General features: G+C 37.3%; 1 protein-coding gene across 2 annotated transcripts in view; it reads left to right on the plus strand.

Annotated features, from left to right (window-relative positions):
* The window catches only part of NCKAP1 (NCK associated protein 1), a 59209-nt gene extending 40107 nt beyond the window's left edge, over nucleotides 1-19102 (plus strand). For both annotated transcript variants that reach the window (XM_082763471.1, XM_082763472.1), the window contains exons 23-31: nucleotides 169-266; nucleotides 3917-4010; nucleotides 4755-4837; nucleotides 5290-5370; nucleotides 8791-8884; nucleotides 10505-10621; nucleotides 14652-14761; nucleotides 17458-17547; nucleotides 18153-19102. In XM_082763471.1, the coding sequence (XP_082619597.1) occupies nucleotides 169-266; nucleotides 3917-4010; nucleotides 4755-4837; nucleotides 5290-5370; nucleotides 8791-8884; nucleotides 10505-10621; nucleotides 14652-14761; nucleotides 17458-17547; nucleotides 18153-18269 (884 nt within the window). In that variant the 3' untranslated portion in view covers nucleotides 18270-19102. The remainder of the gene's footprint in view (nucleotides 1-168; nucleotides 267-3916; nucleotides 4011-4754; nucleotides 4838-5289; nucleotides 5371-8790; nucleotides 8885-10504; nucleotides 10622-14651; nucleotides 14762-17457; nucleotides 17548-18152) is intronic.
* The last annotated feature ends 51 nt before the right edge of the window (nucleotides 19103-19153 follow it).

The following is a 19153-nucleotide window of genomic DNA, read 5'->3' on the forward strand; positions in this document are numbered from 1 at the left end:
TGATGTGTTGGTGACTGTTGCTTCAGTTTTGTTACAAGTTCTACTATCTAAAATTGTTTTTAGACATAAAATAGTTTTGTAATTAAAACGCTATTGCTAGATAGATGATGAACATCACATAACTGCATAAGGAACGTTTGAAGTAGAACAGTTTGTTTTATTTCTCAGAAATGAGAGCCCTTTCAGAACTTCTGGGACCATATGGCATGAAGTTCCTAAGTGAAAGTCTGATGTGGCACATTTCATCGCAGGTTGCTGAGCTTAAGGTAACCAAGGAAGTTTGGGTGGGAAGAAGGGGAGTTTAAGGTAACCAAGGCTGGGTGGGAAGAAGGAGAGGGAGTTCTCTGTTTCAGTTTCCTTTAGGATATTTAATAGCCACATTTCTGCGTGTCATCCTTATGAAGTGACTGCATCACACAAACTGATAAAGCTGTGAATTTTACCATTACTTTGTAGTACCCTTGTCCATGTAATACAAGTGTATACCACACTCCTCAATAGCTGGTCAGGATTTTATGGTCATTTTTATTTTTGCTAGATGGCTTGAGTTAAGAGACAAGTCTCTTTCTCTCTCATAAGTGGGAAGAGAAATGCTTTTTAAGACCTCCAGATGCTTGCAGAGAGCTTCCCCATCTCTGTTGACTTCCAAAACTCAGCATGAAAAACTCATGTGTGTCTTAGACAAACCTGCAGGCATCTTCAAGGACTTACTTTCTTTATTATGTATGTTACTGTGGATTGACAGGGAAGCATGTGATGCCTGTGTAATTAAGTCTTTCTGGAAAGATTCTTTAATAAACTCAATAGCATATACTACTTGCCCATGATAGTCAAACTATAAAAATGCCACTAATAGGCATATATTTGTTTTTCATGACTTACTCTTCTAAAGTCATTTCCAAGTTACTACATCTCATCTTGAATTTATTTAACCAATAATTGCAAGAAATATTTTTTGTATCCATTCATGTATGTTGCTTTTTTAAAGAGGCGCATTCAGTCCTTACGGATATAAGGAACTTTCACTGTTTCTTCAACTATTTATTACTATTATTAGCACACCAGGCCTTTCGAAGCGTGTGTCATAGAACCATAGAATGGTTTGGGTTGGAAGAGACCTTAAAGATCATCTAGTCCCAACCCTCCTGCCGTGGGCATGGACACCTCCCTCTAGACCAGGTTGCTCAAAGCCCCATCCAGCCTGGCCTTGTGTCTTTCTAATACATCCCATGTTATATTTTCGAAGATCTCGTTCTCTCTGTAAGCATTGTGAATGCTAGTGCTGCTGAGATGCTAGGACATACGATGCCCTAAAAGATTTGAAGCCTTTTGTTGGCACACCTTGAAGAGAGAGGGTGCTTCTTCACCAGGTGCAACCCTGACCCAAGTGACCAACACAGAGCTGGACAGGGCAGTTGATTCTTTGTGCCCCTTCCTGTTGCTGAGTTTTAGGATGAGGCTTGCTAGTTAAGAATGCTGTAATTTTGAAGGTTAAATTAAATAGGTCCTGGCTATGCACAGTGACATCTGTCACGTTTCAAGTAAAACACAAAGCCAATGGACAGATGTTCTCTGGGAGCTGTTTTCTCAGCTTACTCTTGGGTTGTCATACTTCCTTAAAACCAACATGTTTGTTATTGTAGCTCCGTATATGCTTTTTAAAAAGCCAACTTTAAATTCTCCGACATTTGTTTTCTGATGCTGCTAAGGATAAGCAGAACATAAGGTAGATCCACGTGCACATGACCACATATTTGGAGGAGAACAATAAAGCAATAAAATGTTCATCTCCTTGGCTCAGATGCAGTTGGCTTTGCAGAGAGCATGGAGAAACATCTGTGTTTGGGGGAAAGGAAACACCAAGAGGATAGAATGGGGAATTTATTAAGAGAGTAAGGTTCAAAATGCTTGCTTTGCTTCCCACAGTGGGACCAGGTGTTGGTTTTGTATCTGAAGGAGGGGGGTGTTGGATATTGCCTCATATAACTAACTGTTTGAACTGTAATCCAGCCTGTCCCTTTTAAATCTTAAACCAATATGCTGGTTATTTTTGTGAAGCTGAAAGCTTGACTCAATAACAGTGTGTGGGCTATTGCCTTCAATCTTTCATTCTGGAGCGTTAAAGGATTGAAATTCAAATGTCACACATCTGCCAAGTTCTGATACATCAGTTGGTTCAAAATTGCCCAGCTTGATATCAGTGCAGACCAGTGATCGATCTGTCTGTTGGCTTTGGCTTTCAGCAGAGAAATTCATTTTTTTCTATGTGCACACACGTGCAAATTCTTGGAAGCGTTTGTTTTGCTGGATCTTTTGTAGCATCTTTCTTTCTTTGCTTCTCATTTAAAGTAAGAGTGAAAATGGGAAGACTTCGGTGAATTATGGATAGACTAGAGGTTATGGAAATAGCACAGCCATGACACAGTGTACTGTTATCTGAGAGGTCTTTGCATGGGCTACTTGACTGGGTGTGAGTAAACAGAGACCACAGTTTATTTCATAGCAGCATTATGGTTTAAGTCATCTTGTTTATTCTCTTCCTGTGGTCACAGGAGTATTTACTCTAAAACTTAATTTCACTGCTTGCCAGTTGCTATGTTTTGCCCTGTTTTCAGCATGGGTTGAATAAGATAAAGCTATTAAAGTAGGTAACAGAACTGTCAAAGGTCAATTATTGTCGGATCCCTAGCAGTAAGTTCCTGTGTGTTTCTTTTTTTAGGTTATACATGGTATATCTTCAATTAAGCTCCAGGCCTATAATGACCTGCACGTCCGATGAATTTTAGCTTTCCTGGTCACTCTTTTGGTTCTGCTGCTAAGTAATTGAGCTGGGTCAGGATGAATCCACCTGAAAAATAAAATTAGTCACTTTGAAAGACTGCCCCCAGTCCAGAATATACTGTTTCTGTCCTTATTTTTTTTTTCCTACCTTGATACTGTTTAGTACACAAAGCACTGAATTATGTGCTCTTCAACAGTAGGGAAAAGTTTTCTTCACTTAATCTTCAGAAGCACACACCACATAAGTTTTCTAAACTTCTTTAGCTGCTGGTTTTCCTCCATAAAAAGAGAGAGAATCATATTTTCCATTTCCGAAATGGAGCAGTTGGTAATCAAACTGCAAAAACATTATTTTTAAGAAGAAAGTACCTATTTCTTGCCTGAAGAGAGTTTAAAAATGCTACTTGGCAAAGCATAAGTTTCTCAGCTAGCAAGAAATGCTTTTTGGATTTAACGTTTTATAGATTTGATTTTATAGATCTGATTATGCAATTTTAGTAATTTAAATATGAATCTTTATATATTTGGAGAACAGTTACAGGGAAGTTATTACTTTTACCTATATCCTATAATATGCATACATGGGAGTTGTGACAAATTTTATTTATGCTTTTATTTTGTGTTGTAATGGAAGAAAATTCCAAGTAAACTTCACCAAGATTAAATGATTTGACTCTTGCATTCTTTATTCCATTTTTCAATTTTTCCATCGTTAAATTTGTAGTCCTGACGTCAGGCCAGTCTTAAATTTATATCCAGTGAAAGGAGCAACCCACGAGAAGGAATTGCTTTTGGAATCTGCCTTTTTGTTAACGCAAGCTTATTTTTCTTATAGAAAGCGAAATAACATGAGGAGTTACTGCTTAGTTTTACTGAGGGTCATTCCTTTAAGTACATTTTTCTGAATATAAAAATGTTTCAAGGGTTATCTGATCTTCTGCTTTTTGATTCAGAGCTTGCTTTTGTGTAGAGCAGGTCCTGAGGGTAATTTTGATGCTGTAGTTCCATTTAGAATGCACTGGGGGTATGTCTGTATTCCATGAGCTCAGTTCATTCTCTGCCAAACTGAAATCAAGCATTTATCCTGCTAACGTGTCTGAATCTGTAACTGACCTGAATCATTGCTTCTCCTTAGAAACTTGTGGTGGAGAATGTTGAAGTTCTAACACAAATGAGGACCAGCTTTGACAAGCCAGACCAGATGGCAGCACTCTTTAAAAGATTATCATGTGGGTAATTAGCAGGGTGCTACTATTGGTACAGAGTTGTTTTTATCCTTATCTTCGTAAAGAATGCAAGAAAAATTAATGTTGCTGTACAAAGCTTACAGAAGCAGCAAAATGTATGCTGGTTACTGTATGTGAACTCATAAACTGATGCACCTTTTCAAAACTTTTCCAGTCTTCTCATGTACAGACAAAAACAAGGTTTCAGTGCAGACAGTACAGCAGTGTGGAGCTTTTAGCATTGTTTTTTCCTTCAAGGCTGATAACGTATAGCCATAACAATTATCTAGATGTACATGTGGCTATAAAGTAGGAAGCATGGGTCTTTTTGACACATGCTTCGGATTCCTTCACAGTGAATTAATTATTGCATTTATTGAAAGAAATTTTGCAATATAGTTAATATAAATAATATTTTTTTTAACAAATTACTATTAGAGTGGAACATTTCGGCCTCAAGAAAATGCAGAACTAGTGATAGCATTGAATACTGTCAACTGTGTGTAACGGGGTCATTCCATGAAGTGGTTAACAGGAAATGTCTTCTACTGGAAATCCCATCATCAGATCAGATTTAAAAACCTGCTTAAGCACATGTTTATTTTGGCTGTATTAAGGAATGCCTGTGCTTTTCAGTACCATGTGTCTTTCAGTATTTTGTTAAGTGTTTTTTTCTTTTAAAAAAAAAAAAATCAGCTTGTACTCATAAAGAGGTTCTTGATAACTATTGTTCTTGTTTCCCTGCAGCTGTTGACAGTGTTTTGAAGAGAATGACGATTATTGGTGTAATCTTGTCTTTTCGGTCGCTGGCACAGGAAGCACTTAGAGATGTAAGAAATAACTGAATATATTCCAAATAATTTTCATTAAATTTTATCTAATAATAAGGTATTTGAAACTTCAGTGCTCAGAAATGATGCTACGTAAAAGGTTGGCACGTGGGTAAAATACTCTGTCATAAGTGAACATTGAATTGCGAGTTGTGGGAGAAAAAAGGTCTACTTCTTGAGTACTGCTTAGAGAAATACTACATTAAACCATTCAGGTTTTAGTTCAAGCATGTCTCAGTGTTTTTAGCGTTTAGTAAGCTTTAAAAGCTTGCTTTTTGCTTGTTCACCAACTGCTCGATTTTTGGGTTTACTGGACTTTAATGTCTTAAATCCATAAAATAATATGCATAAAATAGCTCATCAAAAATGAATGCAATAAAATAACAGTGGTGTCTAATTGATCGTTACCATGAAAGTATCGTTTTCTCATTTTCTGCAATTGTCTCTTGTAGGTCTTATCCTACCACATTCCTTTCCTTGTAAGTTCCATCGAGGACTTCAAAGATCACATTCCAAGAGAGACTGACATGAAGGTAATGTTGGGCCCAATGAGTGGTGGAGTCATTTGTGGAGGTGACTGAAAACACCTAGGGGGCAAGACTTTCATGCCCCTTACTTAAATGATAAATGTTGAAGAAAAAAACATGTTTTTTTTCCAAAGAGCTAAGTAATTGTGCTTCTGCAGCGTACTGATGTTCTGGGAAAAAAATCTGATGGGGTGAGCACGAGTTCCTATTTGCCTGTGATCACATTTGAGAAATTTCATGGAAAGAATTAAGAACAAAATTTATCAATTGTTAAAATATGACTAAGCAATAAGGACAAGAATGCTGTGTCTTCACAGTATGAGCAGTGCAACTAGTAAAACTAAACTTTCCAAGGACTCTGTGTGTTTGGAGGTCTGGGCATGGATTTTCACATTGAATTGAAAATTGTTCTGAACATAGTCTCTGACATGTTTGAAAAAAGCTAGCAACACAGATTACATGCCTTGATTCTGAATGGTAGTATGCTTCCATTCCGAAATCCTTCTTAGTATATTACATGGCTGTTCATTTTGGATACACAGTAGCTGCAGCTTAGCTTGGTTTTTACCTTCTCCTTCCTACTTGGAGCCCATGAAGGGCTGCAAGCCTTCTTAAAGGTATTGTGGTGATGCAGGAAGCGTGTAGCAGCCGTACTTCGCACAACTCTTCATTTTGACAGAAGCAATTTTTAGAAAACTCCTCTTGAGTCAAATTTGGTTTTTAAGGGTTTTTAAGTTTTGCCATTTATTCTTTGTGCAAAAAAAAGAAAAAGTTTTGTTGTTTATTGGAATGTATTAAATAAATAAACCCTTCTCCTCTATACAAAACAAAAAATACAGGTGTGCATATATATACTGATGACAAAAAAAAGTCATAGTCCACTGCAGTGATCATCATCGTTTGACAAGGCACAGTTACGCAGTCTGAAAATGTCGAGGTTGTGTGAAGAATATAACTTCCTAAAATTTCATGTGCCTTCTGAAACTTCTAATGCTGGTAAACTGGACATAAATGTTTTATGTCCCACAAAAGACTGAAATGTATACCACAATAGAAATTCTGTGGAAATGCTATGGAAAATGAACTTCCAGGATGCTGGCTTATGGTAATTATATTAAAATGATGCAAGTTGCCTTTGCACTTCTCAAGAAAAGCCTTTTTTTAGAGAAAAATTCTCACTACATCAGTTATCAGTTAGTTTCTTTGCAACAGTATTATGTTTATTGAACTTGGGGAATCAAGCATGTGGAAGAGATGAGAAGGAAAGTTCACTGCTTTCTTGTGCCTAATCTTTTACAAAGGCATCTTATGACCCCTGATATCAAAGAAGTACTGAAAAATAGTATAGGATAAAGGCTGCAATAGTAATAAATACTTGAAGATAATCTTTTTATTATTGACGTTTTAAAGTTGGTGATTCTAGATCGTGTTGAACATCTAAATGGATTTCTGAAGACATCACTGAACGCATTTGTGCCAGCAGATACATTGAAGCATACGTATAGTACTTGCTGCTTCTGTTCTGGAAGTCACTGGTGTGACTTGCAGTCATTGGAACAATTAGATGTCAAAAAGGATGTCTACTGCTAAGTAAAACCATTTTGAGGACTTCTCCCTGGCTCATACGCCACACAGCACCACCTGGTCACCCCTGCTTTATATGATAGTTGGCTGCTGGCCTTTTCTGGGCCCTGCCTGTTTTCACTATGATTCTTAGATAAACCTATTTTGTGTGCATTTCTCCCAGTTCAAAGTGTCTAAAATGATACAAGAGCTATAGTTCAGTCCACCAGTATGGTGTTTGTATGATATCAGCGTAGGTATCACATCTTGTGGTGTGGCATGATGCCATGTAGCCTTGTTTGAGAGTACAGGCTTGCAAGGATAATGTTGGAGGACTGTGCATGGAGAAGGAGCCAAACCTGTGTAGTCTTATCCATAGTGCCTACTGGGAATACTGGGAACTCTGGCATGTGCTACCTCATAACTCTGCCAGAGCTTTGTGTTGAAAACAGCTTGTTGGTGCAGCCAGAGCTACAAGCCTGCTAACAATTAAGCCCTGTAGAAAATCAGCAGTTCCTTGTTTGAACTTTCTCCCTGGTCTAGTTGTGTACGGATCTCACAAGTCTTTGTACAGTGGATTAGAACAATCACATATTTTAGAGTATAGTAACACAATAATATCCTGTATGATGAATTTGTGATAAAGCATAAATAGCTCTAAATCTGTTAATGAAATACATACTTGATATGAAACGTGATTTTTGTTTTGGTATCCCTGAAATTTATGATTTGGGATGGCTAGTAAAATGAGGATTTGTTCTCCCTTTATTTTGTTATTCTTAGTGTTAAGCTGTTGGGATGTCTATATAGGCTTTTAGAGACAGGCCTATTCTTGATCCACTTTGTATTCCTTAATGGTTTTGTTGTGAGCTAGCTGCTGTTCAGATGTTGGTAACTCTCTTAGTGCAGCTCTGTACTCAAGTTACCTTATGTCCTGCTGGCAGCAGAGCACCATGTGAACAAAGCAGTGTATTTTCATGTCAGAACTAGCCCTCAGGTGTCCAGGCTGGGCAAAATGAGTAAATACAGTCTGCACAATATCCCCTGCCTGCAGCTGACCAACTCTTTGTGAGAATTTATGGGAGAGGTGTAAAACTTCTCAGCTGTTAATGTCAGTAAGGCACTTCATCGGCATTTCTCATGGTCCTTTGTACTTGGTAGAGACCTGCTTTTGGAGAGATTCGGTCTGAGCTACAGCTTCAGATACTTTATTCAAAGCCTAAATTAGGGAAGGAAGAAATACACAGTTGTAAGCGACAATATAAAGTACAGCCTGAGGCATGCTTGAAAATGGACTACATTTCAAGGTGTTTTTAGTTCCTCCAACTGTTAAGAATTAGGCTGTAAGTGATCCTGGCACTTGGAATCTCTGGACACAGAATCTGTATCAAATTTGAATGTTGTAAGATTTCTTTTCTGCCTTACTCTAGTATTTCATCAAATTATGAGCTTTGGCTTCTGTCTAAAAATGCTGTGTTTGTAGATGTTAGTTGATAGATCTGGTAGAGCAAATCTGTTCGTTTTTTGAGCAGGAAAGAAAGGCAGAAAACAGCTAATTGGAAGTCGGGATGTTTGCTTTGGAGGTGATGTAGGAAAGTATACAAGCTTTGTTTGGCTTGACAAAAAGAAATGATAATCCAGCACACAAAGTACCGACCGAGCTGTTCAGTGTAGGTTAGAGGCAAAAAAAAATAAAATAAAATAATGCCGAGGCTCTTTATCTTGATTTAGCTAAGCTGAAAGTCCCTTAATGCTTCAAACTAATATAAACATCTTAAACACGTCAGCATAACTGCTTCATCATGTTTACACAAAACCATTCAATGTTGTCTTCCTTGTAATTATCTTTCTTCTGGTCCTCAGGTGGCAATGAATGTATACGAACTGTCATCAGCTGCTGGATTGCCTTGTGAGATTGATCCTGCCTTGGTCGTAGCACTGTCTTCCCAAAAGTCAGGTAAGAAATTACAATTTAAAAGATCTAAGTGGGGAAAAAATCACAGGAGAAGTAAAAGAAGTGCCCTGAGGCACTGAGGTGTTTAGAGAGCTAGGAGACTTGTATGTTTGGGTCCTTTTTTATTCCTTCGATGAACTTCGTAAATGACAAAGCATGAATATTTTGTGCCTGCTGCCTAGAATGCACAGATGTTATCTGAGAATCTTTTCAACCGCATACAAATTATCTTCTTGACCTAGAGAAGAGTAATGGATAGATGCTGAAGGAGTTTAATGGCTAATGGTTAAGAACTTCAGTAATTTGGGGACAATGAAAGTAGGACTTGATTGTGAACACTACAGATGTAATCAGTTCCCTCTTATAGACCTGTAACAAGTCTGTGTCATGTTAAGTAGGCACTAGAAGGTAAATGCCAGCTGAAGTTGTGAATTTCACAACATTATTACTGGTTTAATATACAAGTGCTAACATGCAGCTTGCAAGGGGGGAACATGTAAAACAAGCATGCTGATGTCCTCACATGTGTAGTGCTTCCTCTCACTTTAAAGCACCACTGTTGAAGCTTTTCAATTTTGTTTACACTGGCAGTTTGGAAGGCATGAATTAAGATCCTTAAGTGCTTTCTGGCAGTCTTCAGCTTTGTTCCCTGTCTTCCTTACTGAGCACTTTATTGCTTTTGTTCCCATGTGTAATGGATAGTTAATGTTCTAATCAGATTGTAACTATTTTAAATGTCAACCTGATTTTTTTTTTTTTTTTTTTTTTTTACTTTAATAGATGTTTGGGAGGAGAAAAAAGAAATAACTCACAAAGGGTAATTTAGCATTAAAACTTAAATGTGTCGAGCACAATATAGTCATATACCTTAAGATATAAATGTGTATTTGCTTATATGTACCATATGTGTAAAATACATAGGTATATCTTTGGAAGACAGCAAGTTTCAGAAATGGCATTTTAAATAGATTGTTTTCATTGTTCTGCCCTGAAATATTTCAGCTGTGTGAACAGGCCAGGGAATGTTTGTGTTTTCATGATTGGTTTGGATCTTGTATTTTGGTTCTTGCCTTCTTTGTTGTTTGTGTTCTACTTCTAGTAAATCAGTGTGTAGAGATTTAGGTTCTGTATTTTACCAACCATTGACTTTTATAAGCTAAACTGAACGCTGAGGTGTGGTGGCAATGATGTTTTTGAAAGGAACATCCTTCTAGTGCGAATTGTGATGAATGCACCTCACTGCCTTCTGCGCATTTGCCAATGGAAGAGTGCTGGAGGAGCTCTCTTCTTAGAGTGGTAACTGGATTTACACCAGCATTAAAACTACTACATGAGAACTACTCAACATATTAAAATCTTCGTAACTAAATAGTTAGAAGTGACAGGCTAGCAGCAGTCTTCATCTTTGTAGATAACAAGCTGGACATTTTGAAGCTCCACCCCGTGTCTTCTGGCAGAACTGCGATAGGATTCCTTCCTTCACAACATTACCACTGATTTTGTTGGTTTTGGTTTTAAATTTCAGTTTGGTCAAACGCTTTATACTCTAAACAACCTACAGCTGAAAATACACATTTTGAGATGATTTTTGAATTAAAGAGCTTTTATTATTTTTGTTTTCAGAAAACATTAGTCCAGAAGAAGAATATAAAATCGCTTGCCTTCTCATGGTCTTCGTGGCAGTGTCCTTGCCAACTTTGGCTAGCAACGTGATGTCTCAGTATAGCCCTGCCATTGAAGGTAATGTAGAGTCAGCTGTTTGCTATGAATGCTTTCTTCATAGTAGTCCTGGGAGTTTCTTGAGTGCTTTTGCTGTAAATATTTACTTAAATTTTGCAGTGAAGAAAATTTAAAGCTCAGCTATCCCCAATCCAGAAAAGGTCTTTTGAAAGGTACTTTGAAAAGCATTTACTTAACTCTTGTTTGAGAGAATTTTCTATAAGAAGTGTGAGTCTCTTACTTGAGATTTTGAGAGCAGTTCAGATACTGTAGGGGGCAATCTTGGACTAATATGTGGAATTGGTAGAGCATATATTCTCTGTTAATTAGTGCAACAGTACAGATGATTTAGCAATAGTTTTATTGGCTTTGTGATACTCATATGAGGTATTTAATGTGCTGTTCATATTACTAAGCATAACGTTTTGAAGATGGGATCTGTGAGGTATGAGCTATGGACAGAATTGTATCCCACAGAATAGTTCAACTGGAAGGGAAAGAGAGAGAAAGCTTTGCCTCAAGGAAATTCTTTGCATGTAATTCACCAAAAAAAAGGCTCTTTCAGACAAATCTAAGTTGAAAAAGGATGACTGACAAATCTGTTCCAGTACATACAAAAGTCACCTTTTAGCTGTTCGAACTAGTTCTGTTGTGGTGTGTAGCATGGCTTGCATAAAAGACCATATTTGTTCTGCACCCATTTACCAGATACAGTGGGAAGGTGGTTTTTTTTCCTATTTTTTTAAGTCGCTTTACTTTAAATCAGGACGAAGTGTAACTCACGCAGTGTCTAAAGTGACTTCTGAAAATATAAAATACCAAAAAAAGAGCAAAAATTCTGAAAGCCTTCTATCACTTTGTGGTATGCAAATTGCATTTTTTTTGGGGGGGGGGACCACTCCGCACCCAAGGTTGGGGTTTTGAATGGGGTTAAAGATTTTGTAATTATATGTGTAAATTATCTTTCTTGATAGGGAACATTTTTTTCAATTTGAAGATCAGGTTTTTGTTAACTCAAGTTTCATTTTAAGCAGTGTAGCCTTTTGCCCATTATGAAGAAGTTGAATAAATTTCTGATGCTGTGAGTTGAACCTGAATAGTGATTTGAAAGGTCAAGAATTTTGAAGTTAACAGATTGTTCTGATGAACAGGGAGAACAATTTGTGTCCTGCAAAGTTCTTTCATGTTACCTACACTCGGTATTTCTACTGCTGTGTGTGTGTTTTCAAAGTCATGATGGCTAAAGGAAAAACTCAAAATACAGGCAAGAAGGACTATGAAATGGTCGGTAGGGACAGGGAGAAACTTGCTCGTTAAAGCACAGCTAGGGCAGTTTTCTTAACTTCATCCAAATGAACTCACTTATGCATGCTTAAGACCACATCTCTTAAATATTTCTTGTTTGGAGTTTTGTAAAAGAAATCAGCTGGAAGCACCTTTTGATACCAGTTTTTCCTCCAAGAGTATCTTACATATTAGTCTCAAAGCTTATACTATTTGCCAAAGGGACAGTATTAAAATTTTTATTATGATTATATTTTCTTAATATTTATTTGTAAAAGAAGTCTGTGAGAAACACCCAGCCCTCTAAAAACATATTTCTAGGGAACCAGGTCAGGCCAGCTAGATGTGACTGCCCGTGTGCTTTCCCCAGAAGGTTGGAGCTTGTGTGGTTTTGTTTTGTTTGAATTTCCCTCTCTACTAAGGACCATCTTAATCTGTAGGTTGCAAGCAGACTTAAACGGTAGATAAAGTTATCTTGTATCTATTTTATATTATGTAGCTTAAATATTCCAGTTTCTATAATTTAATTTATATTTGGTAACTCTTACTGCGAAGTCAGGCAAAGCCTGTTTCATAAGTGGTTTCTTAAGTTAATAAGATCTCATAAAACTGCGACTGGAGAGAAATTACATCTAGAACTCAAATAAGCCTGTATTAGGAGTTGGCACTGATTTTATGAGATGTGGTCCCTGTATTATGTAATTCTTTACTGAGTAGACTCTTTTTTATTAAGAGAAAAATAGTCTGGCAAAAGAACTATATAAATATGTTCACTCTACAAAAATAACTGAGCAAACAGAATAGACCTTGTCAGTCCTGCCTTCCTTGCATAATAATATTTTCTTGTTCTGCCCCGTATTGTAGAACATCTGGCTTTATACACTTCAAATATAGATACTATTTGCCAAATGGGAACTTAATAAATGCAGCTTTTTATGAAGTAAATTCTCTGGCCAAATCATGAATATTTTTTTTTACCATCAAGAAGCCACAGATTTGAAGGAGTTTCAGCTTTCTGCTCTGGCAAGACATGCCTCCCAATTACAGGCAGTTCTTGGACAGCTTTAGCAATGTCTGTGTTCTCTCTGCCTTCTTCAAGATCAAGGCTGTTTCTTCCACTAGCTCCAGATAAAGGCTCAGGCTCTAACAGACCGTTGTTTTTGTTCCCAGTGAGAAATCCGAATTTAGTCAAATACCAGACTAGAATGCTAGTTTGTTGTCTAGAGGCTAGACAAGAATACTGGTCTACAAGAGACAGCCTTTTCTGAATACCTGAAACCTGCCACAGATTGCAAGACCACAGTTTGTTGGTTCAATTCCCCTTCCTGATGCTTTTTGTACAGTCTCTTCATCACAGAAGTCAAGTCACTTGAGAAAGTAATATAAATTTAAATCAGCATTATTAAGCAGAGCATGTGTTCTTGACTGATCCAAAGTGATTATCCATTTCTTGATTACCATATTTACACAGCCTATTTAATTAAAAAATAGGAGACAGTAGGGTATTGGCTCTTGCCCAGACGGGTAAGAGGGCCTCCAGGGGGAGAACCACGGGGATCTTTGCTGGGACCTACAGGTCAGCCTATTCATAGTCCACCTGGAAAGGGTGGTGAAGGGTGAGGTGAGAGTTTTTGTGTCTGCGAAGTTCTTAAGGATGTTAGAGGAGTGAGGAGCTGCACATAGATAACCTGACACTGAGTAAAATGGATAATAAAACACCAAGTTAAACGCCTTGTAAATGAGTACGGTAATATGCAGGGAGGAGGGAATCACACAGGGTCTAGCTGACCTCACTATTTGAGCACCATCTTGGAGTTATGATAAATGACTGAATAAAATAATGAGCTTAGCCCTCAGCAATGGTCAAAAAGTGGGCTGGTAAGAATAACCTGCCAGCATTATTTGCACGCATCCATGCTTTTTAACGCCTTCAAAGACCTCTTCCTTTTCAGGCTCTAGCACTTTCCCAAGGTATTTGTTTAGGTATGTATGAATTTTGTTGTAAAGTGGCAGACTTGGCTAAGTTGCCTAGAAGAGGTAGCAGGCTGACTGATGAGCAGTTCTTCTTGCTTTTTAGTTGTAGCTCCCTTTGAAAGCTGGTGTCATCTAATCACCTTCCAGTCCTCTGAAGCTTAGGTGAATTTTGGCAAGGTGTTATATACAGCAGTCAGTAATTCATAGAATCACAGAATGGTTTGGGTTGGAAGGGACATCAAAGTCCATCTCATTCCACCCCTCTGCCATGACCAGGGACAATTTCCACCAGACCAGGCTGCCCAAAGCCCCAACCAGCCTGGCCCTGAACACCTCCAGGGATGGGGGCATCCACAGCTTCTCTGGACAGCCTGTGCCAGTGCCTCACCACCCCCTGAGTAAATAATTTCTGATCTAAATCTACCCTCTCTCAGTTTAAAGCCATTGCTCCTTGTTCTGTTCACCAGTTTTGTTCCTGTAGAACAAGTCTTTGTTCGCTCTCAAATTCTGTAATAACCAAATAAACTCCCAATATATTTTTCTTTCCTTCTAAAAGCCACGAGGATCTTTGTCAGGTTGTTCTGACTATTACAGCATTTGGAGGGGAGATCCATACTTATGGTTGCTCTCCCAGTCCCAAGTTCAGTGTGAACGAGTGCTTGGCTGCTGTTGTGTAAGGCGCTAGCAGTTGATCTTCCATTGTGACAAGTCTGTTTACTCTTTGGTAACATTTTCCAAAACACTGTCATTTTCAAACACAATGCTGACGTAATTTGTATATGTTTTTGTTTAGGGCATTGCAACAACATTCATTGCTTGGCAAAAGCTATCAACCAGATTGCTGCAGCTTTATTTACCATCCACAAGGGAAGCATTGAAGACCGTCTAAAAGAATTTTTGGCTGTATGTATGATTTAATTCCTAAAGATAGCTTCTTTAAACAGAGGGAACTCTGGCTCCCCACTGCCCCCCAGTCCGTCTGATACGTAGTTCAGCTTTCATAGATCTGTCATTAAAGTGTTGATGTGTTTGTGATTCCAAGTGTTGCCTTGACTGCAGTAATCAGCCATGAGTGATCTTAATCGCAAGGACATACTGTAAAGATTTAGACTAGCGTGGATGGATATGGATAAACAACGATTTTTCCGGTAGCAATACTGTTTCATACTGCAATGTTACCTGTTTCTGTGCAGTTACAGATTGCAGAGAAATCGAGATTGTTGTATAATGCAGTCTTGATTTTGATTGGCAAGAAATCAGATGTCTGTTAATTTTTTCAAGTCTAGAAATCAGTTTAAAGTCATATCTTAACAAGAAAAATACCTGTTGACTTCAGGAAGCATTTCCAAATTCACGTAGAAGTTGAAACTGTAATTTGGGATGTAATGCAACTGATTTCATAAAAGGTTGGTTGTGGTGCACAAAAAAATACCACAAAACACATTGTTAATAGCAGTGTGTACATAAATTAAATCTAGGAATAGTCCTGTAGCAGTAGTCAGTTGTGTTCGGTGATAGAAAGTAACAGTAGCACAAGACTACTAGTGCCATAATTTTTTTTCAGTATAACCTTTTGTTTATTAGTATTTTAGCACGTACCATCTTTTGCATTGAGTAGTCTGGGACTGCCAAAAGAAATGAGCTAAGATAAAGTGAGATAAAGTCACGATTCTGTCTAGCAGGCTTTTCCCGTGATGTATTGGACTCTTTTTAGTTTATTTTACCTTTTCATGGAAGGTAACTCCAGAGTGGCTTTTCGCATTGAACCTTTTGACGTGTCAGCCCTCCTTACACAGTAGCTGTCTGGTAGCTGCACGTTACAAGGATATTTGGGGAGAGGAATTTGTTACGCTTTAGTGTAGGTTGAAGATCAAAGCTTCTGAAATCTTTAGTGCTGCTTAGAAAAGAGCCAGAAGCCCTGAGGTGCTGGAGATGTATTTTAAATTCATTTTGGTGTGCTTCTTAACCAGAAATAGAATTTGTAAAGTTTATTGCCCGCTACTTGAAACTAAGGGCTGAAATGGCAGATTCACTTCAATTTTCCTAAAAAGCCACTGATTTTGAGTGATTCTTGGTTTTGGGTGCTTGTCCTCGGACTGAGACAAATATTCCCCCACCTCTTATTTTTGGTGCCTTACAGAGTTATAAGGTTTGGGTAATGGTAGCTTCCTGTACCAAGATGACAGAAGCAGTTTTCATTTTTTTTCCTTCAAAGGATCTTTCTCTCCTGGAAGTTCATTGCATTTTGTTAAACTGAAAAAACCTTTAGCCATTGACCTTGTGTAAAGCAACTGCTGGCTGTAAAAGATGAAAGAGAGATGGTCGTGTCAAGTTGCCTACATTTGACAAGTGAAGGAAACCAGTATAGTTTCATGTGATAAAAACACTTCTGGTATGAGGTTTTTCAGTGTTCATGAACTGGTTTCAGAGCATTGCTTTTGCTGCACAGACCATGACTTGATGGTTCAGATATTTTGTTAATCTATCTTTTATGACAACTTTTATGTACCACTTGCTGTTAGTCCGAAAGGAAAACATCTCTCTAGAAGAAAATGTGCTGCTGGAGGTGATCTGCTTTCCTGTCAAAGTTAGTTAAATGGAGAAAAAAAAAACTTCCTAGGTTATTTAGTACTGATGAGTATGTGCTAAGATTCTTTTGAAGCAAGCATATTCACTTTATGCTACAGATTTTGGTTCAAGAGGAATGCTAAGTTAGATGTTCAAGTTACTATTTTGAATTTAAAACCATTTCTGATAAACGTGGTTCAGGCATACTGCTGTTGCTTGGTATGAGTGCATAAAAGATTGTGCATCTGAAAGTTGAAAAGAGGTGTGTTTTTTTTTCCTCCATGTTTCTGTAAGGCATGAAAACGTGGTTTACAAAATCATCTGGAGATCACATATTTTATAGTATTGCGTAATCCTGAGCTTGTTTGTAGCTAAGTCTATGTATAAGTTTCTAGAATATCTAGTTTCTGGGATATCTTTAAAAAAAAAAAAAACAAAAAAAAAAAAAACACACTAGTAAAGTGAGGTGCTTATGGTTTAAAAAAACATGATTCATTTACAGTCAGGGTGACATTTCTTCAATTAAACATTCAGCTTTGAAAGTGAAACAGCTTTTCATTCTGCTACAAAATGGTATAACTTCAAATAGTGAGAACTCTACCTTTTTTAATGTAACAAGTCTATAAGCATATTGGGAAAGTGATTTTTTTTTTAACAAGTGAGATCTTGTTCTGTGGGATGTGTAATTGACTTCAGTAAACTTGATTACAGTCAGCTTATCTACTTTGAATACACGTTCTTCACAATAAATGAATTGGCTTTTATTGTATTAAAATAGCACAAACTGCTTATTAAACACTCTAGAAGTAAACAGAAATGTCTCCATGAGAGTGAAACCCAGTGATGGTTAGTGCCCTCAGGTTTATTTTCCTTTGTAGTTGCTAGTAAGGTGCAGTGCTATCAGATAGCTTATCTATGTATTCAGAGGGGTGTGGGTGTGTGTGCGTGTGTATAGTAAAGTAGCTGAAGCTGATCAATGTTGTGGTTTTGTTTTTTTTTTCTTATTGCTTTGAAATACTCAATGTATGTAGCTTGCATCGTCTAGTCTACTGAAGATTGGCCAGGAGACGGACAAAACTACTACAAGGAACAGAGAGTCTGTTTACCTACTGTTAGACATGGTAAGCTTTTGTCTATTTTAGTTGTGTTATTAACTTAAGAAATAGTCTCCACATCACATTGTTCAACAAGTGGCTTCAACAGTCACGTTTGTTGTTGTAGTTCATCAACCAGTAGAGATAATGCCTCGTGTCATTCTTGTTGGCATTCTAGTGTCAGGAATTAATCTTTTTTGTTCTCCCAGCACTGACACGTTTTTACCATTGTCTTTTGTTGCCTAGAGCATTGTATCACATTGTTCAGGTAATTTGCATTGTTGATTTAGTGTATACAATATTAAAATAAAACTTTGCATTAAAGAAGTGATGTTCAGAGTATTGGGGGTGGAAGCCTCTTTGCTGGGAGGTTTTTCTTTTAATATTCTGTATATTGTGAAAATAGAAAGAATGGTGCATGGTTTTACGTATACATACGACTAGCTTTGAGGAGCAGTGAATTTATAGTGGTCTGTTTCTCTCCCATCTGTCCCCAAACTTTGTATTATTTCTTTTTGCTATGAAAAATGTCGGTGGTGTGGTGCAGACCAGAAATCCTTACACTGAAGAGATTATCAGCAGCAACCAGTTGAAGGTGTTCCTTAAAACCTTGTGTTTCTGGTGTTTTTCAGATTGTGCAGGAGTCTCCATTCCTGACAATGGATCTCTTGGAGTCTTGTTTCCCTTATGTCTTGCTGAGAAACGCATACCATGCTGTCTACAAACAAAGTGTCACATCCTCTGCCTAAGTATCTACTTACTGGAGATAAGACATAGCACGCATCTATGTGGCCTCAGTTTTATCTGTAAACTGTGGAGCTATTTTACTTTATGGCCTGATGAACAGTTTTGTGGATTATAAACTTTTTCCATAAAGTTGTATTTCTGATCAGTGGTTTCTTAATATGGTTGTACTACAATATAAGCTTGGTTGATTTTAGGTTGCACATTCATGGAAAAATCTTTTTTTTTTCTCATTTCTTCCTTTTCTTTTTTATTTTAGAGCATCAGTTATGTTTAAAGAAATACTACTTCTGCTATATGTTTTTGATATTGATCATGCAAAACAAAAATTGCTTGTTTATTTCCCAGAAGAAAAATGTATTTAGTGATTATTTTAGATAGTGTAGCTTTCATCTGTGTGTAAATTATTTCATATAGGGAGAGTTATAATCTTGTACCTATTGTTCTTATTGAAAACAAATATTGGATGTGCATTTCTGTGAAGTAATTACAGCATTTCTAGTTTTATTTTGAAACATTCACCAATCTATGTACTATGACACTATCTAACATAAAATGTTATAGGACTGCTTATCCTTAGGACAGCAGTCCTCTCCTGATACTCTTAAACAACAGCAAGTGATGTTGTTTGTATAAAGCATAGTGGAAATTTTTTTTAAACTAACTTCTGTGGTGCCCTGTTGGCATTAACACTACCATTGTACCCTGCTGTATAATAAACATTCTTACACCTTTATCACATGTTGATAAAATGTTAGCCCCTAACCACTTTTTATATGTTTTAAATTTTTGAAATTCAAGTGTACCTTCCATAACATACAATAAACACTAGACTGTATTATCTGTAGGTGAATTATTTTTAATATAAATGTTATCCTAGTATTTTAAG

This window comes from Aythya marila (genome assembly GCF_965140915.1).
Source record: "Aythya marila genome assembly, chromosome: 6".
Classification (NCBI taxonomy): Eukaryota; Metazoa; Chordata; class Aves; order Anseriformes; family Anatidae; genus Aythya; species Aythya marila.